The sequence below is a fragment of the Carassius carassius genome, chromosome 37 (assembly GCF_963082965.1).
Source record: "Carassius carassius chromosome 37, fCarCar2.1, whole genome shotgun sequence".
Classification (NCBI taxonomy): domain Eukaryota; kingdom Metazoa; phylum Chordata; class Actinopteri; order Cypriniformes; family Cyprinidae; genus Carassius; species Carassius carassius.
This window is the reverse complement of record NC_081791.1, coordinates 21,219,375-21,243,566: the sequence shown is the minus strand read 5'-3', so window position 1 is coordinate 21,243,566 and position 24,192 is coordinate 21,219,375. Positions and strand designations below refer to the sequence as shown.

The 24,192-nt window shown below is 38.7% G+C and overlaps 2 protein-coding genes across 2 annotated transcripts in view; both read left to right on the top strand.

Annotated features, from left to right (window-relative positions):
• Positions 1–24,192, top strand: part of LOC132118370 (diacylglycerol kinase alpha-like) — a 109,158-nt gene that overhangs the window by 29,834 nt on the left and 55,132 nt on the right. The window lies entirely within an intron of this gene.
• LOC132118367 (serine/threonine-protein phosphatase 6 regulatory ankyrin repeat subunit C) lies at positions 124–23,175 on the top strand. The gene is made up of 28 exons (XM_059528171.1): positions 124–321; positions 967–1,050; positions 1,258–1,336; positions 2,023–2,093; positions 2,196–2,396; positions 3,333–3,420; positions 3,561–3,703; positions 4,296–4,508; positions 4,652–4,730; positions 4,806–4,920; positions 6,161–6,243; positions 6,442–6,559; positions 6,731–6,799; positions 7,130–7,270; positions 7,374–7,436; positions 8,037–8,148; positions 8,251–8,322; positions 8,482–8,683; positions 8,769–8,856; positions 9,933–10,050; positions 10,130–10,349; positions 10,429–10,516; positions 14,470–14,556; positions 14,682–14,827; positions 14,941–15,023; positions 15,120–15,202; positions 15,425–15,516; positions 20,727–23,175. Exons 1-28 carry the CDS (start codon positions 295–297, stop codon positions 20,975–20,977), a joined length of 3,216 nt encoding a protein of 1,071 aa, XP_059384154.1. The 5' UTR covers positions 124–294; the 3' UTR covers positions 20,978–23,175.

The window sequence follows — 24,192 nt, the reverse complement described above, 5'->3', positions numbered from 1 at the left end:
TTAACGCTGTACTCTAAATGTCTGTATAAAATTATAAAATTATATATATAGAGAGAGAGAGAGGCCACCTTAAAGGTTGAAAACCCTTTTTGCAGCGCAAGGTTTAGATCACGGGCATTTATTGTGAAAGTTGTTGCAGCAGGCGGCCATCACGCTAGTGTCGCTATTTTCAACTGCCTCACCAGCTAAAGACTCACTCATCACGTCTATAATCGAAACACAAGATTGTTGTCTTGGTTTCCCAGCCTCGATTCCTTACTGATGAGGGACTTTCGGCCCGACTGACGCAGGGAGATGGGGGTACACAATATTTCAGACCAGGTGAGGAGTACTAAAACCCCAAGAGTAGCGAAAACCAAGCAGTATGTCGTTCGCTCTCTGCGCTTGTATGCAGAGCCTGATATGTTAGCTTGCTCCCTGACGATGGATTATGGCATTTCCCTTATAGTTCTGGCATCAAAACTTGTGTTTTTGTCATGCAATTAGATGTAAACGTCACGTTTTTATTGTATATTAAGGGTAGAGCTACCCAAGATGCGATAAAAAATAAAAATAACCCTTTTATCACGCCCAGACGTTAGCCTGCCTGCTAGCCTAATGAGCTGGGTGTCAGCCAGCCGCATAGGAAAACATCTATTGTGTGTTTATGTTTTAAAAACGCATAGGTTTATTAATCTATTTAACAAACACTCTTGCATTTGTTAAGTAATCCCTTTTTTATAACAATATTGTATGCTAATGTTTCATATCTACGTAGCTACAATTGCAGCGTGTGTTGTTTTGTTGCAGCTTTCTTATGATACTCCGTGATCATGATATTTGATTTATAATCATACAGTTATGCGCCTCACAATTGACACTTAATGTTAAACACTGTAATCAGAAGTTGCTCAAACAAAAGGTTTGAATATGTTGTCATGTTACATAGCATTATTATAACATCCACCCTTTTTATCCCTCCTCCAGCCGCCTCTGGTCCAGGCCATATTTAACCGAAATGTGGATGAAGTGAAGTTATTTTTGCACAAGAAAGATGAAGTCAATGCACTGGTATGTTCCAAATGGCGTATTTTAGTGTGAGTGTGAATTATGTGTCTCATCTGCATGTGTGATGTAATGACTATGGACAGATTGTCCGGCTGACTGTACACATGGCCTGTGTGGGCCCTTTAATGAAACTTGCCAGTGTGGAAGGAAATAAAAAACCTGTTAACTGTTTTTTTTTTTTTTTTTTTACTTCCTACTTTCTTGTGTCAGGACCAAGAGCGCCGTACACCTCTTCATGCTGCTGCCTGGCTGGGAGACGTTCATATAATGGAGCTTGTCATCAATGCTGGTATGACCTTAAACAGCATTGCTGCCACCATATGCAGTAATGTTTTTATTCATAAAACAGTTAGTTCTGGTATCAAAAGCTGATTGGACGATTCAGCATTCTAGCCTTGCTAAACTGCATAAAATAGACAGATTTATGTCATGTCACACCCATTCATTTATTATTTTATGAAGAACTGCAAGTAAATATTTTCTATCTATTTGGCTGACCACTAAAGAACCAAATCCAATTCTCTTTAGTTTTAGAGGATAAGCAAGCAAATATGTAGTGACTAAAATGCTAAGTTCTCAGTAGAATGTCTGCTGGGGGAAAAAAATGAATGTGTAGAATTAAATGTCAATTTTGGCTCAAACATGAGCGTGAATATGTGACCTGTTTAGTAACAATCATTATTTTTACAATTTGCTGACACTTATGGCACAGAAATTACACGCTTCAGCTTAGATTAAAGTGTTTTAATAAAAAAAAGTGTCCGTAATGGTTTTATTATTAATTAACTGTCATATAAAAGCTTTTTGGTATGAGAAGCTCTGCTGCGTGACATGCCTTACAACGCCCTTTAGCCAGAAATTAATTCACAATGTAGAATGGCTTGTTTTACTTTATTACTTAAGTGTTAGTTAGTTGTTAACTTCATTCTTTAAATCTGTCATACTTCCTTTTTTTTGGTACACCTAACTGTATAGGTGCGAATGTCAATGCAAAGGACCATGTGTGGCTAACACCATTGCACAGAGCAGCAGCTTCCAGAAATGAGGTAAGCAGCCTGTGTGATTTATATGCCTGAGTGGAGCTTACTCATCCCATTGTTTAGCATTTTTAGCAATTTAATATTATTCATGCATTGTTTTTTACCCAGAGGGCTGTGGGGTTGCTGTTAAGGAAGGGAGCTGATGTTACCGCGCGGGATAAGTTCTGGCAGACACCACTGCACATTGCAGCGGCAAACCGAGCCACGCGTTGCGTAGAGGCCCTGCTGCCCCATGTGAGCAGCCTGAATATGGCTGACCGCACGGGCAGAGCGCCCCTGCATCATGCTGCTCAGAGTGGATTCCAGGAGGTAGGCTGGAATTACTCCTCTACTGCACTCGGGTGAATTAAACGACAGGGTGGGCCCTCAACATCTTTGTTTTAGCTCTCCGCAAGATTGTGAAAGTGCAAATTGCCATTAGAGTTAGTACAGCTACTTCCTTTTAATCTTTATTTGCAACTGTTTGTATAGTTGTCACAATATCAAATGTCAATAGTAGATGCCAGTACATTATAATTAAAATCTTAAAATAAAATAATTGAAATAGTTCATAATATCAGTGTATTTTCTTTTATAAGTAATATTAAATATTTGCGATAACTTTTTGTGCAGTCACAGTAATTAAATATTTGATGTTTGTATTTTTTTTATATATTAAATATTTAAGAAAACCAGATATTTTGTGCCCACTGTCATTTTAATTTTATATTATTTTTATATTTTATATAAGAAATATTTGAGATAACATTTTGTGCACAGTCACAAAATGTATTTTATATTATGTACATTTAGAATATTGAATATTATATTTTAATATGGAATATTATTGATATTTAATATTGAATAATATTGATATTTGAATATGGAATATATTCAACTTTAAATATAATTGTGAAGATTTACACAGGATTGAATATGAATAATTTATTTGTGTATTAAATTAGGCTACATTGTAGATAAAATAGTTATCCATAATTTTTTGTGATCCCAGGTTGATATTGCTTTAAGTGCTTTAATATGGCACAAAAAAAATATATTTTTACAAAAACAAAAAAAACAAGCAGTGAACTTGGTTGGTACTGAAATACCAGTCCTTTTAACATTCTTAGTGCCACTTTGATTTAACATGCCTGTATAGGTCAGAAATGTGACACTGCTATTTTTTGAAGTTCTCATGGGTGTCTCTAATGCACAGATGGTTTTAATAAATGTATAAAATGTAACTCTGCTTTTGCTGCCAACTAGATGGTTAAATTGCTGCTGAACAGGGGAGCCAATCTGAGTGCCAGTGACAAGAAGGACAGGCAGCCCATTCATTGGGCTGCTTACCTTGGTAAGTATATATTATCTTTCTGAAGTGTTGTAGGTGTTTTCTGTAGCTAATTAGCAACTGATTGGTTTCATCACCTTTAGCTACTTAGTAGTGATTCCTGGAAGTAGTAGTAATACTTACCTAATACTGGTTTCTTTCAGGACATCTGGAGGTGGTTAAGCTGCTGGTGTCTCAGGGCTCAGATAAGAGCTGTAAGGATAAGCGAGGATACACCCCTCTCCACGCTGCTGCTGCCAGTGGCCACGTCGATGTGGTCAAGTACCTGTTACGCAATGGAACCGAGGTCAGTGCCTCTTTTCTTTTCTTTTTTTCTTTTTTCTTCAAAGATTAAGTGTCTGGTTCCTAAATCATTTTAACAGTTTGTCTTTGATAGACCAAAAATATTGGCAATATGGCATAAGATATCAGAAATATGAAGCCGTATTCAAACATGATGCATTTGGATAACATGAAGTTTTCTTACACAGATAAATGTTTCTCAGTGGCTATTCGTCACTTGGCCATGGTTCAAAAATGATTGCAATGTTAAGTGAAATGTTTACACATGAATGGTTTAAAAGAACACATTTTAGCCCAATAAGTGAATTGGATGTTCCTGGATATGGTCTACTTGAATGATGATAATTTGGTTCTGAAACCCACCTCATGTGAATATTTGAAATATTGTCGTCATATCATTTTAATGCAGTTTTTTTGGGGCAGGTATTTGAATGACATGTCGATAAAAAAGAGGATCAGTATTAGTTACGTCATAGCCTTGACCCATGATTTTGTGCTAGCATGAGTCATCAGTAGTTTTGGTCTATTTTCCTGGCAAAGAAAGATAGTTGATCCTTGTTTTACGGATATATTATTCTATGCGGTCTGTTTCTCAGATTGATGAGCCTAATGCCTTTGGAAACACTGCTCTCCATGTGGCCTGCTACACGGGACAGGAGGCCGTAGCCAATGAGCTGGTCAACCGTGGGGCCAACGTCAACCAGCCCAACCACCGCGGCTACACACCCCTGCACCTGGCTGCCGTGTCCACTAACGGGGCTCTCTGCTTGGAGCTGCTGGTCAACAACGGTGCTGATGTCAATATGCAGGTCTGGATATGGAAACAGGACTGGTTTATTAAGACATTGCTCTGATTGGATGATCTAACTGTATTTGACTTGAATTTTTGTGTCCTTTCTCAATGTTTTTAAGCTTTAGCAAAGACATTCCTTTATTTTTTTCTTTTCCACAGAGTAAAGAAGGGAAAAGCCCTTTGCACATGGCAGCCATTCATGGACGTTTCACTCGCTCTCAGATCCTCATTCAAAATGGTTAGTTACTTTCCTTTTTCACTCAATTTCCAATTCCTTTTGTAGTATTTAACCCCCTGCTTGTTGTCTCCTCAGGTGGGGAGATAGATTGTGTGGACAGATATGGCAATACTCCTCTTCATGTTGCTGCTAAGTACGGCCACGAGCTGCTTATCAGCACCTTAATGACGAACGGTGCTGACACAGCCAGGTAAAACATGTTTGTTAAGTGAGACTTGGTTTAGGTGTTGTTTGCTTGTTATTTTTATTTTTTTTTGTAGTGAGTGGAGTAAAGTCATCTTTTACAATATAACAATTGCATAATATCTTTATCATACAATCTTAAGCAAATTCTGTGGCTTATGTTCATGAATTACATTTATGCAAAATGATATGTTAGGGTGAAGCGGTGTTATTTTAGTATTATAAATTACGTATTAGTATATTCAATTTTGTTTTCTTTAATTTATCTTATTTTAATTTAAGTTCTAGTAATTGTATGTGCTATTTTTTTTTTCCAATAATTCTTCAAAAAGTTTAGTGATCTTTAGAGAGTACTTTAACTTTTTCAGTTAGTTGCCAAGACTACATATTATTTTTTATAAATTTCAGTTTTTTATGTAATATTTATATTTTAGCTTTATTGTAAATACAAAATTGCACATTTTATCATATGATTTAGTTTTAGTTAATAACATCAACACTGGGCTAAAGTGTGTCACTGGCTCAATAAATAGCAAGAAAGAGCAAAACTAAAAAATAATCATTGCAAAATGATGAAGATTGATTGTTGTAACTCTGTTAAAGTAGTGGAATTCAATACCCACAAAGATTAGAAACTCAGGAAGTTTTGCAGTATTTAAAACCAGCCTCAAAATTTGGCTAAAGTCAGCACAAGAGTGTCACCACTAATGATTGCATTGTATTTTGGTGTATACTGTATATCAAACCATTTTTATCAATTTTGAATTGATGGATATGTATTTTTGTAAATTTATGTAGTGTATTTGTTGTTTAGTGGTTAGTTTTTTTGTTTTGTTTTGTCTACCTGCCCAGGGACAACAGATGCAAATTAGCTGCTAGCTAACTCTGGTGCAATTGTCTAAATTGTGCACTGTCCCTGTCAAATAAACAAAATAAATAAATAAAAATAAAAGTTGCATCACTACATTCATAAATTCTGAATTTCCTTGCTTGTTCATGAAAATGTGAGAAGATTTTAGTTAATAGCAGACACCCTCACGTATAATTAGGTGTATTTGTTTCATGTGCATCTCATTTCTTGTATTTCTGACAGTTTAGGTAAAAATGGCACAATCTACCCCTCTTCCTTGTAAATGCAAAACGAATTTCCATTTACAAGGAAACTGATTCTAATCTCCTCAGTTTGCATGTTATCTGCTTGTGGCATTTGTAATGAAATAATTTGCTTATTTGTCCTCTTTGTACAGACAAGGGATTCATGGGATGTTTCCTCTACACTTAGCTGTGCTCTACGGGTCCTCTGACTGTTGTCGTAAGCTACTTTCCTCAGGTATGCACAATTTCTCCCTATACAGTGACCAATTACAGCAAGGGTCAAATGAACATGGTTTTGTCACTAGACCATATTGTATATGCTGCTTCATTAGACTGAAGTCTAAAAGCAGTCCATTAACTGATTAATGACTGATTTCCTGCCAGCCAAAGTGACAGTGTTTTCCTCTAAATAACACTGCATTGACTTTTGCAGGTCAGCTCTACAGCATTGTGTTATCAATGAGTAAAGAACACGTGCTCTCGGCCGGATTTGACATCAACACCCCAGACAACTTTGGGAGGACATGTCTGCATGCTGCTGCCTCTGGAGGGTGAGACTGCAGCTCTACTTAGAATGGGCTGTTTAAAAAGCCACTGGCGTTTTATGCGCACAAATGCCAACCAATGTCGTTTTGCTGATTCTGACTCAACAGCCAGCATCTGAATGTAATTGAAAAAGATGTTTAAAATATTTATGCATATCCTTTATTCTCTTCATTCAGGAATGTTGAATGTCTCAACCTGCTCTTAAGCAGTGGAGCTGACATGAATAAGAAGGACAAGTTTGGAAGGTACAAATCTTCTTTCTTTGATAAAATGGGATTCTCACAATTTCTGTCATGATCATATCTGAAGTGTGCATTATGTAAATGTTCCTTATGCCAAGTAGTGATGCTCTGCAAAAATTTTTTTTATCACATTTAATAATCAACACTCAAATATACAGTTTTTTTTTAGTCAACTTTTACTTGCATAATATATTGTCTTTGGTTTCAATGCATTTTGTGTAATTTCTTCTTTTTAATATAGGAGTTTGGCATAAAGTATTCTGAACCCTTTTTTTTTTTTTTTTTGGAGATTTGCCAGTATGCTGAGGGTTTAAATTTGTGTGTCTCCACCAGGACTCCTTTGCACTATGCGGCTGCAAACGGGAGGTATCAGTGTGTGGTGGTTCTGGTAGGAGCGGGGGCAGAGGTCAACGAGCGTGACCGTTCTGGCTGTACACCTCTACACTATTCAGCTGCATCAACTGCGTTCTGCAGGTAAAATGCACTCACACACACACCCACACATCAGCTTGCATCTATTATACATATAATAGTAAATGGTGTACACAGCATTACTGATTTCTGGTGTCTTTCTCAGAACGGACCGACCCCATGCCAGCACCCATCAGAACCAAGAGGATGGGGAGAAGGAATCTTTCCTGTAAGTTTTCAGTTCTTTACCTAATCTTAGCAGCTCTTACTTGAAGTTTGTTTTTTTTCCACTTTAATTATTTAAATAATAACTACATTATATGTGCTTTAAACCTGCGTTACATATGAGTCACATGACCATCTGGAGTGGAATCATTGGTGCAGATAATGTCAGCTGTCTCTTTGAACACTGTTTAGTGCTAGGGGTGTGCAGTGCTCCATTAATGTACTGCACAGTGTTTTAAATGTCACCCAGAGGTCAGCACAATAGTTAAGAAAAAAACTGTAGAAAATATTTATGAAACAAACTATTTATTTAGCAAGGATGAATCTTCAACTATACTATATATTGTTACAAATGATTCTGTTCTGAAGTAATAAATATTTTAAAATGTATTAAAATAGAAAAAAGTTATTTTAAGTCGCAATTACACATTATTGGTTTAACTTTATTTTAACTAAATGAATGTTGCCTTGGTGATCACAAGAGACTACTTTTAAAAACATTTAAAAAAAATTTCATACTCCAAACTTTTGAATGTTAGTGTAACTATGAGGAAAGTTGTTTTGAGTTTTGGTATTTGAGTCCCATGCCTTTTGATACTTTCAGGTGTGTGGAGCATTTGTTGGATAATGGTGCTGATCCGTCTCTGTGCAACACTAAAGGATACAGTGCTGTGCATTATGCTGCGGCCCATGGCAACAAACAAAACCTGGAGCTGGTGAGATTGATCTTCACTTTAATATTGTCCACTGTGATTTTTAACATTTTCTTACAGGAAAACACTTGAAGCATGCTTCATATTTTGTTTTTGATTCTGTAGCTTTTGGAGATGTGCTTCAACACGCTAGTAGACAAGGAGAGCAACGGGTCTGTCAGCCCACTACACTTGGCGGTATGTACAAAATGTCAAGACAAAAATCGGCAGCATTATAGATCAACAGATATTATGTAATTCTGCCGAGAACTACCCCCGTTGGACCAAAAATAGATGTGTATGTATAATGAGATAATATTTAAAGAAATGACTTTTCCACTCTCCTTTTGCTGTCAGGTGGAGTCGGGTCACTGGGAATGTGTCGCTGTGTTAATTGAGTCTGGAGCGTTTGTGGATGCCTGTGACCCGGTGGGGCGCTCTGTGCTGTATGTGGCCTCTCAAAGAGGACATGCACGCTGTGTAGAACTGCTGCTCTGCCAATCAGCATCTTGCCTGCTCGCTGAGCAGCGCAGCAAATGGGGCCCTCTTCATGTTGCAGGTACAGAGAGCACTTGTGTAAATTGGCTTGTGGATCTTATCTTTCTGTAGGATTTTGACAAGTTGCTGTGTGTTTTTGTTGACAGCTGCCAACGGCCACTCAGAATGTCTGCGGATGCTGCTCTGTAGCGAGAGGGGATCCGATCTGGTTAATGTTACAGATGCAGAGGGACAGTATGTATGAGCTAATGGCTCTTATTGTTTTGCTCATGTTCACAGCATTCATTTTAAGTAAGCAAGGTAACACTTGACAGGTAATGCATCTTGCATAATCTGATTGAATTTAATGATTTACAATAAATTCACTCTAATAAAAAGAAAAAGATGGGTTAAAAACAACCCATGGCAACCCAGTGCTGGCTATATATTAGATGGAATAAATGCAGAGTTATTTCGACCAAGTGATTGGGTTAAAAAAAAACAAAAAAACAACAGCATTAAAAATGACCCAGCTGCTTAATTACAGAAACACTACCTTTACCAGACATTTGTTTAAAAAAAAAAACAACAAAAAAACACAGGATTTTTAGAGTGTTGGGATATCTTATAAAAAGTATAGTATTATGTAATTTTTTATATTTATAATAATTGAATTTACATTTTTATAATTTTATTTATAGTTATATTGTTAACATAAATCAATAATATTCAAATTATAATCAAATAATAGTTATAAAACTATTAAGTATTTTAACTCACAGGGTCTTCATGTGCAATGAAGTCTTGCGCTTGTTAATGAACCATACTGCAGTGAAATATTAATTATTATTGTATGCAAATATACTTATATTATTCCTAATAGTAATAACAATTATGATCTGTGACAAGACTGAAATACGCAGTTTGTCTGGGTTCCAAAAACATGAAATCAAAAGAGATATTTTAGCATTTAATAAATATTTTAGGTAAATGCTGTTCATGTCACAACCTGTGCAGTGTTATTTCTTTTTTCTATATACATTTCAGAGATGTAGACAAAAAAAGACAATTTGGTAATCTCAGTTATTGGTATGACAATTTAAGTGACTAAATGTGTAATTTACATAACAGTTCAAACACTAAAAAATAACTTTCAGATAAACAAAAATAAAACAAGCCATGCATAGCACTTCCATTTTTGATAAGAGATCTTCACACAAATTGTAAATATTAAAATGTTCCCAAACAATGCTGAAAAATAATCATAACTGTGTTCATTTTCAGCTCACAGTTATTGATGTCATTCTCACTGTTTCCCTCTCTCTTGATAGGACTCCACTAATGCTGGCAGTGCTGGGGGGACACACTGACTGTGTGCATCTTCTGCTGGAGAGAGGAGCTTGCCCTGATATGAGAGACAGGAGAGGAAGAACAGCCTTACACAGAGGGGTGAGATTCTGAAATCATTAGTAATGCTTTTGCTATAGTCCTCACAATGGGAGGTTTCTAACCAGGTCTTTCTTTGTAGGCGGTGATGGGTCGGGAGGACTGTATAACCGCCCTGCTGTCCCACAGTGTCTCAGTCCTCAGCAGAGATTTTCAGGGGCGAACCGCGGTCCATCTAGCTGCCTCTTGTGGCCATGCTGACATTCTCTCCAATCTTCTTTCTGCTGCTGACCACTCCCATCCCCACGACCCAATCACAGACCGCCACGGCTACACACCCGCTCACTGGGCAGCCTATCACGGTAAGAGCTCAGACCTTTTGAGCAGCATTGCTAAAACTGTCATAAGTGAAATAGGTGACTTGTGCTATTTGTGAAACAGGTCATGAAGACTGTTTGGATGTTTTACTTGAACTTAAACCATGTAGTATCCAGGAGGGAAACCCCTTCACCCCACTGCACTGTGCTCTGTGAGTATTGACTTTTTCTTTTTAGTTATTCCTTTTTTTTTCTTCTTTTTTTAAATTCCTTGTACAGCAGAAACTGAACTGAAAAGGTCAGGCAAATGAATTAAATGTCAAGAATTCATGGACATGTCTAGTAATTATCCACTCTTATTTTTTGTTCATCATCTTTGCAGTTTGTGCCCAGATTTCTTGAAATACAAATCAATATTAGTTGTAATGGTGTAAAAAAAAAAAAATCTTCCCTAATTTTAAATTGGTTCCACCCCAGTGTACACAACCATTCAAAAGTGTGGGGATTGTAAGATAAAAAAAAAAACTTGGGTAATATTGTATATGGTAAGGATGCATTAAAATTTGCAAAAAAAAATTTTTAAATGCAATTGAGCTTCCTGTTTATCAAAACAGTTTTCAACATTGATGATAATAAATGTTTCTTGAGCATTAAACATGAGAATTAGCATTTTAAAATATAGTAAAATAGAAAACTAAATTGCAATAATATTTCACAATATTTCGTTTTTTACAGTTTTGTTATCAAATAAATGCATACTTGGTGAGCATAAGAAACTTTTTTCAAAAGTCATTTAAAAATCTTACCAACCCCATACTTTTGGATAGCAGTGTACTTCCTTGTTGGAATAAATTTTTTACAGCCACCATAACTAGCCAGTGAAACCTTTCTGCATAGTAAACCCATATATTAAGTTTTTGATATGCAAAGAGTATTTAAATTAGGGCTGGGCGATATGGGGCAAAAAATATATCTCGATATATTTTGCTATATCTCGATATACGATATATATCTCGATATCTTTACAGGAAAAATAACCCCCCAAAAACTACTGCAAAAACAAATTATGCCAAATACAAGTCTTTTTTTATTAAAGTGCAAAGAGGTTCATGTAAGAACAAAGTGCTTCTGCAACATAAAAAAATAAATCTCTGCATACAAAATAATAATTTAACTGTAAAATAAAGGAAGAAATATAACTTATTGCCTTTTCATTCAAAAATATAACAACTAACTTGAGGTAGGCCGTGCATACAGGAATAAAGTGCAGGGATTTAAAAAAAATCCCTGGTAACATAAATAATAATAATTTAAATATAAAATAAAATAAATACATATTGCCTTTTCGTTCAAAAATAAAACAACTCAACCTCATCTTTGCATTAACTGTTGTAGCTATCAACAAATAGCCAAAAAACTAGTTTGTGTAACTCTTTTACATTTTAATATTTTGAGCAAGGAATACCAATCTGTCTACTGTGTCAGGATTCAGTGCAGCCCTTTGACAAGTAACTATATTTCCACTGCAGCTGAAGATCCTTTCAGACGGACTGCTAGTGGCAGGCACACAGAGGTACTTTTTTGCAAGGGTGCTCAGTGCTGGATAGGCAACCTCATGTTCCTGCCACCATTGTAGTGGATCTGCCTCACTCTCCAAACATGCAGACTGTAAATAGCTTGACAGCTCATTCTCAATGGACTCGCGAGGTGTGAATGAAGAGTAAGGGGTTGCATCTTGGACAAAGAAGCTGGCTAGTGTTTTTTTCTTTTTAGCAATGGGGGGCACAGGATCTGCTATGGCACTCACTTGTGCGGACTGAGGCACAGCTTTGTCAACACCTGCAGAGGCAGAGCTCTCCTGATCACCCAGCAAACTCTGTGCTTCGCAGATGACCCTCTCTTTCAATGCAACCAGTTTCCCACTGCTGACATATTTCCCCCGAAACCGTGGGTCTATAAAGGAAGCAATGTCCAGCAAGTCACTGGTAGAGGGCTCTGAATACTTCTCATTTAAGTAAGTCAGGATGGTGTGTTTGATGGACTTTGTTAGCTCACTGTCACCTTCCTCAGGAGCAAGGAGGCTGCTGTTAAAGAGCTGGAGCACAGGTCTTACATAGGAGAGTGTCACATACTCCTCGCCTGACAAAGCGTCAGTGAAGTCATGCAGGGGCTTCAGTGCTCTTTGGATGGCCTCTAGCACCTCTATGTCTTGCCAGGTAAGAACCAGAGGTCTTGTTTTCTTGTCAGCAGACAGGACTTTGGCAAGAGCCCTTTCCTGCTCAAGGACGCGTTCTATCATTTGTAGACGTGATCCCCACCGTGTGGTGGACTCCGTACTGAGCTGATGAGCTGGTAAATTCATCTGTGCCTGCACTTCGGCCAGCTCCCTCCGCTTTTTCCAGCTGTAGGAGAATGCGCTCACAGTTTTCTTGCAGAGAGAAATGGCCCGTGTGATACGAGGGTCTTGCATTCCATGACCTGTAACACAGTAAAAGCAAAAATGAAATATTGTTTTAAAATGTAGTTTAATAGCTCAAGACATGAATTATCTCTTAATTTTGTGACTGTATAAGTATAGTTTCTTTTTAATTTGTAATAAAGTTATTATTTTGACATTTACCTTTTTAATTATTTTGCAATACACTGTTTTTTTTAAAAAAGACCAGATTATTTGCCAGTCCCTTCAACCCAACCAAACATTTCACACCGAAAACACTGAAAAAAAATATTCATTGAATTTAATAAAAACATTATGGTAAGTGATTGCACACAATTGATTTTAGCTTAATTTAAACAAATGTTATAAGTTGAACTGTTAAACGTTAACGTAATGCATTTGTTAAAATGTAGCTTAAATCAATTGTGCAACCACTTACCATAAAGAAATTGATTACAAAAACATTTTCAGTGTACATGTGTACTGTGCGCGCGCACACACACACAGACACATGCACGCACGCACGCACGCACGCCCATGTAAGACCAGGTATATTCCACTCACCAATCGCCAAATGTAGTCTGTGACCAAAACATTGCATCCTCTGCCAGTTGTTGTTTTGGACTGCGCAGACGATATTCGCTCCGTTGTCAGTGGTGATGGCCACGGGTCCATTTGGATTTAACATCCAGGTTGTTGTTACGTCTCTGAGGGCCTCTGCGATATTTTCCCCTGTGTGATCTTGTGGGAAATATGTGGTTTGAAGGCATGCACTTTTAATCTTCCAGTCCAAAATATAATGTATGGTGACGCACATGTAAGGCTCGCATGTCCTGCTGCTCCACATGTCTGTAGTCAGGGCATAGTCAGTAACCTTCTCTAATTCGGAAGCAAGACGCTCTCTCTCCGTAGTGTACAGTCGTGGGAGTTCTTGTCTCGCAAAGTAATGCCGACTAGGTAAACTGTATCTCGGATCAAGTGTTTTTAGCATGCTTATAAAGCCACGTTGTTCAACGATGGAAATGGGTGCCATGTCCACCGCTATATGAAATGCCACGGACTTTGTGATGCTACACCACCTTGCGCTCTTTCTTTCATATTCTACACTCCGCGTTAGAGCATTGTGTAGTGTTATCTGTGTAGTGTGTGGAGTGTTGCCAGTGGGTTTAGTGGCCGGGATCCTTAATCTGTTGCACTCCTCGTAAGCGAGTTTGTGTCTTGTCTGCAGATGGTGGAACAGGTTTGTGGTGCTAGAAGCTTTGGTTGGAACCAACTTGCGGCATTCACGGCAGTATACCTCGGTTTGCTGTTCGTCCGACGCCTTAAACCCGAAGTATCTCCATATAATGGAGCCATTTGTCCTTTTTTTTGAGACGAATTCTGGATCTGTAGCCTGCGGGCTGATTGTGGGCGCCGCCATGTTAAATCAAATGAGACAACACGCGAGGGGAGGGGGAACAAAAGCAAGGGAGCGGGGGGCGAGCGGGAGCGAGCGAGCACAGCACAGAGAATGCAAACAAGCAAAGTGGCGTAATCAAAATTAAATATAAACAATATATCGATATATACGATATGTCAAAATCCATATCGAGTTAAAAAAATATCTCGATATATCGTAAATATCGAGATATCGCCCACCCCTAATTTAAATAAAATATATTGAATAAAAAAATATATGGTATAGGTTTCCTAATTGCCATGCTGCATGTTCTTGTCGTCTCATTGCAGCATTAATGGCCATAGTGGTTCTGCAGAGCTGCTGTTGGAATCCAGTGTTTGTAATTCGCTGGTAAACATCAGGGATGCCAAAGGAAGGTTGGTGCAAGTAGTTATTAAAATACAGTTATGCATAAATTAATAATAAAAAATAAGTGAAATTGAAAACCAGTTCACGAGTTCTCAACTATCTAAATGACTATGTTCTGATGTCTTGTACTCAGGACCCCGCTTCACGCGGCCGCAGTTGCCGAGGACGTGGCTGGGCTGCAGCTGGTTCTGCGGAACGGAGCTGACATCAACGCCGTAGACCACTCAGGCCGTTCTGCACTGATGGTGGCTGCCGACAATGGCCAAAGCGGTGCTGTGGGTAAGAGTTGCACCATGTGTGATTTAAATAATCCAAGACCCTCAGACAGTGTAAGTCTCATGTCTTTATAGAGAGCTTAGTAATTTCAGATTTTTTGTTATTGTCATATGCAGCCCTGCTGCTGCACAGAGCCAAAGCCGACCTGTCCCTCCTGGATGTGAACAAGAACACTGCCCTGCACCTGGCCTGCAGCAAGGTAACAAACTGCGTTCTATTTAAACTTAACACTAATTTTCTCTTGATCAGATGACTCAAATGTTGTGCATATTGTTAACCGTATTTGTGTTTGAAGGCTCATGAAATGTGTGCCATGCTGATCTTGAAGGAGATCCACAACCCTATCCTCATAAATGCAACCAACAGTATGCTTCAGATGTGAGTTTCTTTGTCCTAGTTTGCAAATACAAGAAGCAAGTAATTATTCATGGCTCTGTAGCAATATCATAAGATTGTTCTCTTTTTTGAGCATCCTGACTAGCTTTAAACATTTGCTTGATTTGTCTTTGTGGCACAGAAACTACACACTTGTAGCTCAGTCAGAATAAACTGGACAAACATTTTAAAATCATTCTCCACTTCAAATTCTTTATATTTCAGGCCCCTCCACATTGCCGCCAGGAATGGTTTGGCCACCGTGGTTCAGGCCTTGCTAAACCGTGGAGCCACAGTGCTGGCAGTGGATGAGGAAGGTAAGACAGGCCTTGCTGCGCTTCTTCTAGGTGAATTTGCAATACAATACAGACAAATTCATGTTTTGCATTTTTGGGAAGAGTCTGCATGAGCTGTTCACGGCAACATGATCTCTCTGCAAGGACTACTATTAGGGGTAAAAAGTATGTACAATTGTTTCCATGGAATAATTATTAGAAATGTTATATTAATACTGATGAAGTTAGCATACTAGTCATTTACTGTTCTGAACATGACAAATCTGTTAATTATACCCATTTTAGATGGGCCAGATTTGCTTGCTTATACATAATAAATATATTTGTATGTACACGCAAGTATTTTAAGGTAAAAATTTCACTGTTGAAAAAAAAAAAAAGTTGAATTGCAGTTTAAATCACATTTTATTACATTCAGAAAAAAAAGGTAAATAAAACAATTCCAAAACATTAGCACTATTCAATTAAATTTTATTTGTATAGCACTTTCACGATACATATCGTTGCAAAGCAGCTGTACAATATGTCTCTACAAATATATTTAGTAGTAGCTTATCAGTGGCAGAAATGTATGGTAAAATCAATTAAAGACGCAGTCAAACAGACGATGAACACCATTAACAGCACTTCTTATATGGTGCAATCAAACTTATAGCAAAATTTGGTAGTTCTGTGTGTTGTTTCAGGGTTGGCATCATCTCTTCTCAGGTGATCTGGATCCAGACTGAAGCTTGTGTAAATCCTAGTTGAACAGAAACGGAAAACAAATAGAGACATAATTAGCATAGCTGCTGTTCCAACCAAGGAAAATTTGTTTAATCCAAGCTAAAGAATAATAATATGCATTTGATCAGATATAAATGCAGTCCAAGATTATGAGAAGCATTATTTGAATGCTTGGCCAAAGAGATGTCTGTAATCTAGATTTAAACAGAGAGAGTGTGTCTGAACCCCGAAAGTTATCATGATGACTATTCCAGAGTTTGGGAGCCAAATGTGAAAAAGCTCTACCTCCTTTAGTGGACTTTGCTATCCTAGGTACTACCAAAAGTCCAGCGTTTTGTGACCTTAGGGAGCGTGATGGATTGTAGCGTGATAGAAGACTAGTTAAGGGCCTTATAGGAAAGTAATAATATTTTGTAACTGATACAGAACTTAATAGGTAGCCAGTGCAGAGACTGTAAAATTGGGGTAATATGATCATATTTTCTTGACCTGGTACTCCATTTTGGACTACCTGTAGCTTGTTTATTGAAGATGCAGGACAACCACCTAGAAATGCATTACAATAGACCAGTCTAGAGGTCATGAATGCATGAACTAGCTTCCTGCATCAGAAACAGCTTGCCAATGTTTCTAAGATGGAAAAATGCTGTTTTTGTAACATGGGAAATATGATTTTCAAAAACAAGTTGCTGTTTAATATAACACCCAGATTTTTGACTGTATAGGAAGTAACAGTACAGTCGTGGCCAAAAGTTTTGAGAATTACATAAATATTGGAATTTGGAAAAGTTGCTGCTTAAGTTTTTATAATAGCAATTTGCATATACTCCAGAATGCTATGAAGAGTGATCAGATGAATTGCATAGTCCTTTTTTGCCATGAAAATTAACTTAATCCCTGTGACGAGTGGGGCGGGGCCGAGGGACATGGGAGCGAGGCCGGTGGAGGGATTGGAGATGAGCTACACCTGTTCGACCCGCCGGTCTCGAGGCCCACGGAGGAGATGGAAGGATATAAAACTGGAGCGACGACAGTGAAGGACGAGAGAGGACCAGGCCTGGGCGTTATTTTAGGTTTTGGTTTTATTTTGTGCGCACCAGTCGTCCGTGAGGGGCTGGTGCGCTGTTTTGGTGTTTATTTTGAAATTAAATGTTATTTGATTGTCAAAAAAAAAAAAAAAAAATCCGGTTCCCAGACGCACCGCTGCTCGGCCCTCCACCAGCTGGGCGATCTCCTCCACGGTGCCTGGCGGTGGCACTGGGCGGCCCTCGGCGGACGGCACAACACTCCTCCGCCGCCCGGTGGACGGCGACGGCTCCTCCGGTTTTGGGCAGCCGGCAGGAGTCCCCCGTTCCGGCGGATGGCAGCAGGCTCCGGCCACCTGGCGAACGGCGCAGACTCCTCCACTCCCTCACGGACGGCAGCCGCCCCTCCCTATCGTGGGCGGCCGGTAGCGAGCTCGCCCGTCCCCGGCAACTCGCTCCAGCCCACCGCCTCGAGCGTCCATGGCGGCACACTCCTCGCCTGCTCGTTGGCACCGCGGATTCACCACAGCGGCGAGGGATCTTCAGCAGCGCGTCCCTCCTTCTCCCGGGCTTCGGCACCACTGTAATGATTAAACCTTTGTATTCATCCGGAAGAAGGAGGCGGGAACCGGCGGACAATCAAATAACATTTAATTTCAAAATAAACACCAAAACAGCGCACCAGCCCCTCACGGACGACTGGTGCGCACAAAATAAAACCAAAACCTAAAATAACGCCCAGGCCTGGTCCTCTCTCGTCCTTCACTGTCGTCGCTCCAGTTTTATATCCTTCCATCTCCTCCGTGGGCCTCGAGACCGGCGGGTCGAACAGGTGTAGCTCATCTCCAATCCCTCCACCGGCCTCGCTCCCATGTCCCTCTGCCCCGCCCCACTCGTCACAATCCCAAAAAAACCTTTCCACTGCATTTCATTGCTGTCATTAAAGGACCTGCTGAGATCATTTCAGTAATCGTCTTGTTAACTCAGGTGAGAATGTTGACGAGCACAAGGCTGGAGATCATTATGTCAGGCTGATTGGGTTAGAATGGCAGACTTGACATGTTAAAAGGAGGGTGATGCTTGAAATCATTGTTCTTCCATTGTTAACCATGGTGACCTGCAAAGAAACGCGTGCAGACATCATTGTGTTGCATAAAAATGGCTTCACAGGCAAGGATATTGTGGCTACTAAGATTGCACCTAAATCAGCAATTTATAGGATCATCAAGAACTTCAAGGAAAGAGGTTCAATTCTTGGCTTCAGGGCGTCCAAGAAAGTCCAGCAAGTGCCAGGATCGTCTCCTAAAGAGGATTCAGCTGCGGGATCGGAGTGTCACCAGTGCAGAGCTTGCTCAGGAATGGCAGCAGGCAGGTGTGAGCGCATCTGCACACACAGTGAGGCCAAGACTTCTGGAAGATGGCCTGGTGTCAAGAAGGGCAGCAAAGAAGCCATTTCTCTCCAAAAAAACATCAGGGACAGATTGATCTTCGGCAGAAAGTATAGTGAATGGACTGCTGAAGACTGGGGCAAAGTCATATTCTCAGATGAAGCCCCTTTCCGATTGTTTGGGGCATCTGGAAAAAGGCTTGTCCGGAGAATAAAAGGTGAGCGCTACCATCAGTCCTGTGTCATGCCAACAGTAAAGCATCCTGACACTATTCATGTGTGGGGTTGCTTCTCATCCAAGGGAGTTGGCTCACTCACAATTCTGCCCAAAAACACAGCCATGAATAAAGAATGGTACCAAAACACCCTCCAACAGCAACTTCTTCCAACAATCCAACAACAGTTTGGTGAAGAACAATGCATTTTCCAGCACGATGGAGCACCGTGCCATAAGGCAAAAGTGATAACTAAGTGGCTCGGGGACCAGAATGTTGAAATTTTGGGTCCATGGCCTGGAAACTCCCCAGATCTTAATCCCATTGAGAACTTGTGGTAAATCCTCAAGAGGCGGGTGGACAAACAAAAACCCACCAGTTCTGACAAACTCCAAGAAGTGATTATGAAAGAATGGGTTGCTATCAGTCAGGATTTGGCTCAGAAGTTGATTGAGAGCATGCCCAGTCGAATTGCAGAGGTCCTGAAAAAGAAGGGCCAACACTGCAAATACTCACTCTTTGCATAAATGTCATGTAATTGTCGATAAAAGCCTTTGAAACGTATGAAGTGCTTGTAATTATATTTCAGTACATCACAGAAACAACTGAAACAAAGATCTAAAAGCAGTTTAGCAGCAAACTTTTTGAAAACTAATATTTATGTAATTCTCAAAACTTTTGGCCACGACTGTACATCCGTATAGTTGCAAATCGTAATCCAAGAGATTCTGTGTTCTGTTTTGTGGTCCAATAAGTAATATCTCTGTCTTATCCGAATTTAATAGGATACAATTATTGGTCATCCAATCTTTTACATTTTTAACACACTCTGTTAGCTTAGATCATTTAGAAGTTTATACTGTACTATAGTTTATTTTAGTTCCCTTTACTCCACAGAACAATATTGAAATATTTATTATAAACAAAATTTATTAGAAACACCAAGCATAAACTAATTTAAAGTAATTCAGTTAAACTGATTTTCCAGCATTTGGGAAATAGAAAGCACCTCAAGTTTATCAGGCACAAATGGTGTTAGGGAGAGATTAAAAGAAACATGAAACCCAAGAAATAAAACATTTCTGTATAAATGCATAGACTCTTAATAATTTGACAAAAGCTAACAACAACTTACTGTCATTTACAGCAATACATTTCTGTATGAAAAGTAATTTCCCTGCAAAAAAAAAAAAAACATGAGAATTTGAACAGTGTAACTTTAGGTTGGTTGACTGCATTTTAGTTTGATGAATAGGCTGTAATGTCAAGTTAGCTATGTTAGAACTGATATGTTATGTGTGCTTGACGTTATTTTCATCACATTAAATAAATCGCAGCACATTTCAGATGTTAACAACAAAACGACTTTCTGGAAAATACGGTACATTAGCACAGTGCTCCATCTTAAAGGGACAGTCCACCCAAAATGAATATTCTTTCATGCATTACTCACCCTCATGTCTTTTCAAACCTGTAAGACCTTAAGAAATTAAGATATTTTTTATTACAGCAAGGATTCTTCCATGGTTAAGGCACGGAAACGTAGTAAGGACGTCATTAAAATGGTCCATGTGACATCAGTGGTTCAACTGTAATTTTAGGAAGCTGTGAGAACACATTTTGTGTGCAAAAAAAAAACAGTCATGCACCATTGATACTCTTGTTAATGGCGGCAGACTGTTCCAGAAGAGAAGTAATTAATAAAGTTATTTTAGTTTTCTTTGTGCAAAAAAAGGCCATGAGGGTGATTAATTAATGACAGAAATTTCATTTTTGGGTATTTTCCCTTGAACAACCGCTGCATAAATCATGTAACTGCTACATTTAAATGAGTTCCTCCTCGGCTAAGATGCCTTTTGTGTTTTTGTCCCGTCACAGGTCATACGCCAGCCCTGGCTTGTGCATCCAATAAAGCTGTTGCCGACTGCCTAGCTCTCATTCTGTCAACCATGAAGCCTTCCTCCTCCACGCCCTCCTCGTCCTCACCGTCGTCTCCCAGCCTCAACCTGCTCAAGCACTGTGGCATCACCGCCGCCTGTCCCCCTCTGCCCAATGGAGGCCTTCGCCATGGTTACGGCAAAGATCACCATGGTGCTACTATTGGCTTAGATGGCTACTTGACCGAGTAAGGCGTTCTTACTCGCTAAAAGAAAAAAAAGAAAGCGTGGCCACATGGTTTGGTCTTCTCTACACACCTAGATAAACCTATATGCAATTACAGCCACACATCCCTCCTGTGCCAGTATCAAAGCTTTTCTTCACATCTCAGTAGAGAGCGAACACGAGAGGACGAATTTAGCTATTTATTTCTATTTATTCCCCTGCTTTCATTTTCTGCCCACCCCCTGACTCCCATTTTAGATGCTGTCCATTCAGTACAAGTCTCAAATTTGAACCTAAGCCATCTATTCAAACCAGTATCCATCACTGGCGAGTCAGTCCTTTATTTCTTCTCCATTTGCAGTCGATTCGACTTGGTTCACGTTAGAATTATGCAGCTGTGTGTCTCCATGCTTACATTGATAATGGATGGGTTTCCATATCATGCCTCCTATTTGCGTGATGCTGTGGCCTTGCATAGGAATTTACAGCCTGCCCTGAGGAACAATTTAAACGGGTTTCACTAGGTTTGCATGAATTTGCGGGACCATGTATTTGATAGTGGTCTTAGTAGTGTGTGTGTGTGTGCACGTGTGTGTGACATCCACTTTTGCGCAACAGTCCAAGTTTTTCATCCCATACTTGATTATTACGTTTCAAGGTTTTTATGTGAGGTGCAATCTGATTTAGCACAGATCAGGAAAAACAAACAACCTAACAGAATCATATTGACAGAAGGGAAACCATACTACCTTAAGCCAAAAGACCAATGACCTCCTGAGAGAGAGGGGTCTGATATATAATGCGTGTTTACTTGTTAGAGAGAAAAGGGATAGTGTTTGGATGGTTTTGAGGTTGAAAATTAATATTAGGATGATTACAATGAAGGTATTAGGTAGTCCAGATCACTGTTTGTAGGTGGGCAGAAGAAAGAGGATTTAAAAGTGTCATGATTTTGGCCGTTTAAACAACATTTTAGAAAGTATAGAAAGCACAAACACCATTACAGATGCAAACGTCCTACACAGTACTTGCTCCTTGGGACCTTTGGTTTTATTTTATTTGCATGTTGGGCCTCATCAAATTTCTTCAATTAAATCAATTTAATTGCTATAATATTTAGTGTGGAGTTGCTTTCACAGTGCCTACTGAATTTAGTTTTGTCTACCTAGGGTCCAGTTAAACACACCATATTACTCCCTTAAAGTCGTCGAAATGGTGCTTCGACCAGTGAAACGAGTATTTCACTAAAAATCCGTTATGAATTGATCACCTGAATAGATGAACGTGTGATTCATATATCAGAACCCACTTGGGTTGTTTTAGACTTTGGGGAGTGTATATGTTGAGTGTATACGCTGACTGGACCTTTTTAACATTTGTTTATGGTGTTGAGGAGCAGTTGTGGGTATGACCAAAGTCGAGCAATTTCTAATTACTATTTTAATAGAAACTAATAGATATCCAAAAAGGCATTATCTTTTCAATTGAAGTACTTAACATTCACCCCTGCTCTTTTTAAAATGCTTCCTTATTGCCAAAGGTAGATTAATTAACAAAGTTAAGATTGTGCTTCCTTTAGGTTTTTTGCACCTGAACACAAAATAAGAACATTGTGAATGAGTGTTTAAAACATATGTTGTTTTTTTTTGTTTTGTTTTTTCACCACAAACAGGCAATATATGCTCAGTCAGTAATGAGACAATCAGTTGAAAGGGCTTTTAATTTTGCCATAGATTTCTTTTTTCATAAACACCCAAAAGCATACATTTGTATTTTTTTCCAATTAAGAAGAGCTATACAAATCTATATCTCTTAATTCAAGAATTCGTGCATGCTTTCAGGCGTGAAATGTGGACTTGTTCTCAATTATACCAATACTATTGCTTTCATTACAGTACATCAGGATTTTAGTGATTTAGATAGAGTAGCTTTGAAGTATTGTAACATTAACTGATATTTTATGGGTGAATGAAAGTGTGTAGACAAAGGAAACTAATGTTAGATGTTTAAAGGCTGTGTGGAGAACATATTTATACTGATTCACGAAATGACCTCTTCGTCTTTGTAATGACAGATTTTGGCTGCTTAAACAAGTTTCTCCACTCCACGCAGACCTGATAGAAAGCACTTGCTTATTCAGTAACAAAGGATGAAAAAATACACTTTTGCCTCTGTCACAAGCTGTAAATGGGCAAATATCTGACCTCTACTTGCAAGAGTACAGATTAGTCAAGTTATATCACAGTGTTTTGCCTGGGAATTTTTTTTGAGTGTGTTACATGACTTAGAGGAAGTCCCTCGTGGGAGCTTATTTACCTGTAATTGAGCTTGACTTTATCATGTACAATAACTTTTGCTGCAGTTTGGTGGAGGGAATCAGTGCGTGTGTAGACAGCACAAGGTACGATAATGAAGTGCAAGTTGATGAGCTTGAAGTAATTTGCACTGCCAGTTATACTGCTTGTAGTTGTACAAAAAAAAAATGTAAAAAAAATATTTATAAATTTAGTCTAGCTAGTCGTACCACATGTAGTTGAGTTCGAAGAACAAGTGCCCGTGGAGCCTGTGATTAGTTAAACATTTCATTTTGTTGCAAGAAAAAGTGATGCTTTCGATTGTATCTTGGAGCTAATTTTTTTTTTGAGGGGATCTTTGTAAATTTATTAACGAAAATTATTCTTATCCAGCCAAAACAAACTAAAACGTACTTGTTTTAATTCCTCCAATTTCTAATTGTCGTATTGGCATTGCACTTAAATCTTTTAATTCTTTTGTCGAATTTATGCCATGATGGTAGCAGCTTGCTTCGATGTTGGTGAAAAACTTGTATGCAGTAGTTAGCGATTAAATAATTAGCTTGACAACAGGAACTTTTGAACTGAACCCTTTCAGAACTTTTAATAGACTGAGTTGGTGCATTAGATGTCCTGTGTACGAACAATAAGGGAACCGGTCACAAAGTGGCAAGACTTTTTTTTTTTGTAGGGTAAAGTACTCATAAGGGGAGGTTTCGTCCCTAAATCATTTAGTGCCATAACTTTTATTTTTCCTTTCTCATTTTGATACGTTTGTAAAAATGTGAATGAATGGTTCCTTGGGTTCAGTTTTTGAGTGTGCGTCAAGACCATTACCAAAAAAAAAAAAAACCCAACAAAGTCCAAGCTAACATAAGCTACTGTGCCCATTATATATTTTTTGAAGATCCACATAGTGCGTTATTTATTGTAAAATGCCAGTACGT

Excerpts from the sequence above, each read along its gene's own strand:
- LOC132118367 (XM_059528171.1), top strand. The coding sequence starts at position 295 with ATGGGGGTACACAATATTTCAGACCAG. Across the intron at positions 4,731-4,805 it reads TCAGATCCTCATTCAAAATG|GTGGGGAGATAGATTGTGTG; the intron begins GTTAGTTACTTT and ends TTGTCTCCTCAG. Across the intron at positions 10,350-10,428 it reads TCACTGGGCAGCCTATCACG|GTCATGAAGACTGTTTGGAT; the intron begins GTAAGAGCTCAG and ends TTTGTGAAACAG.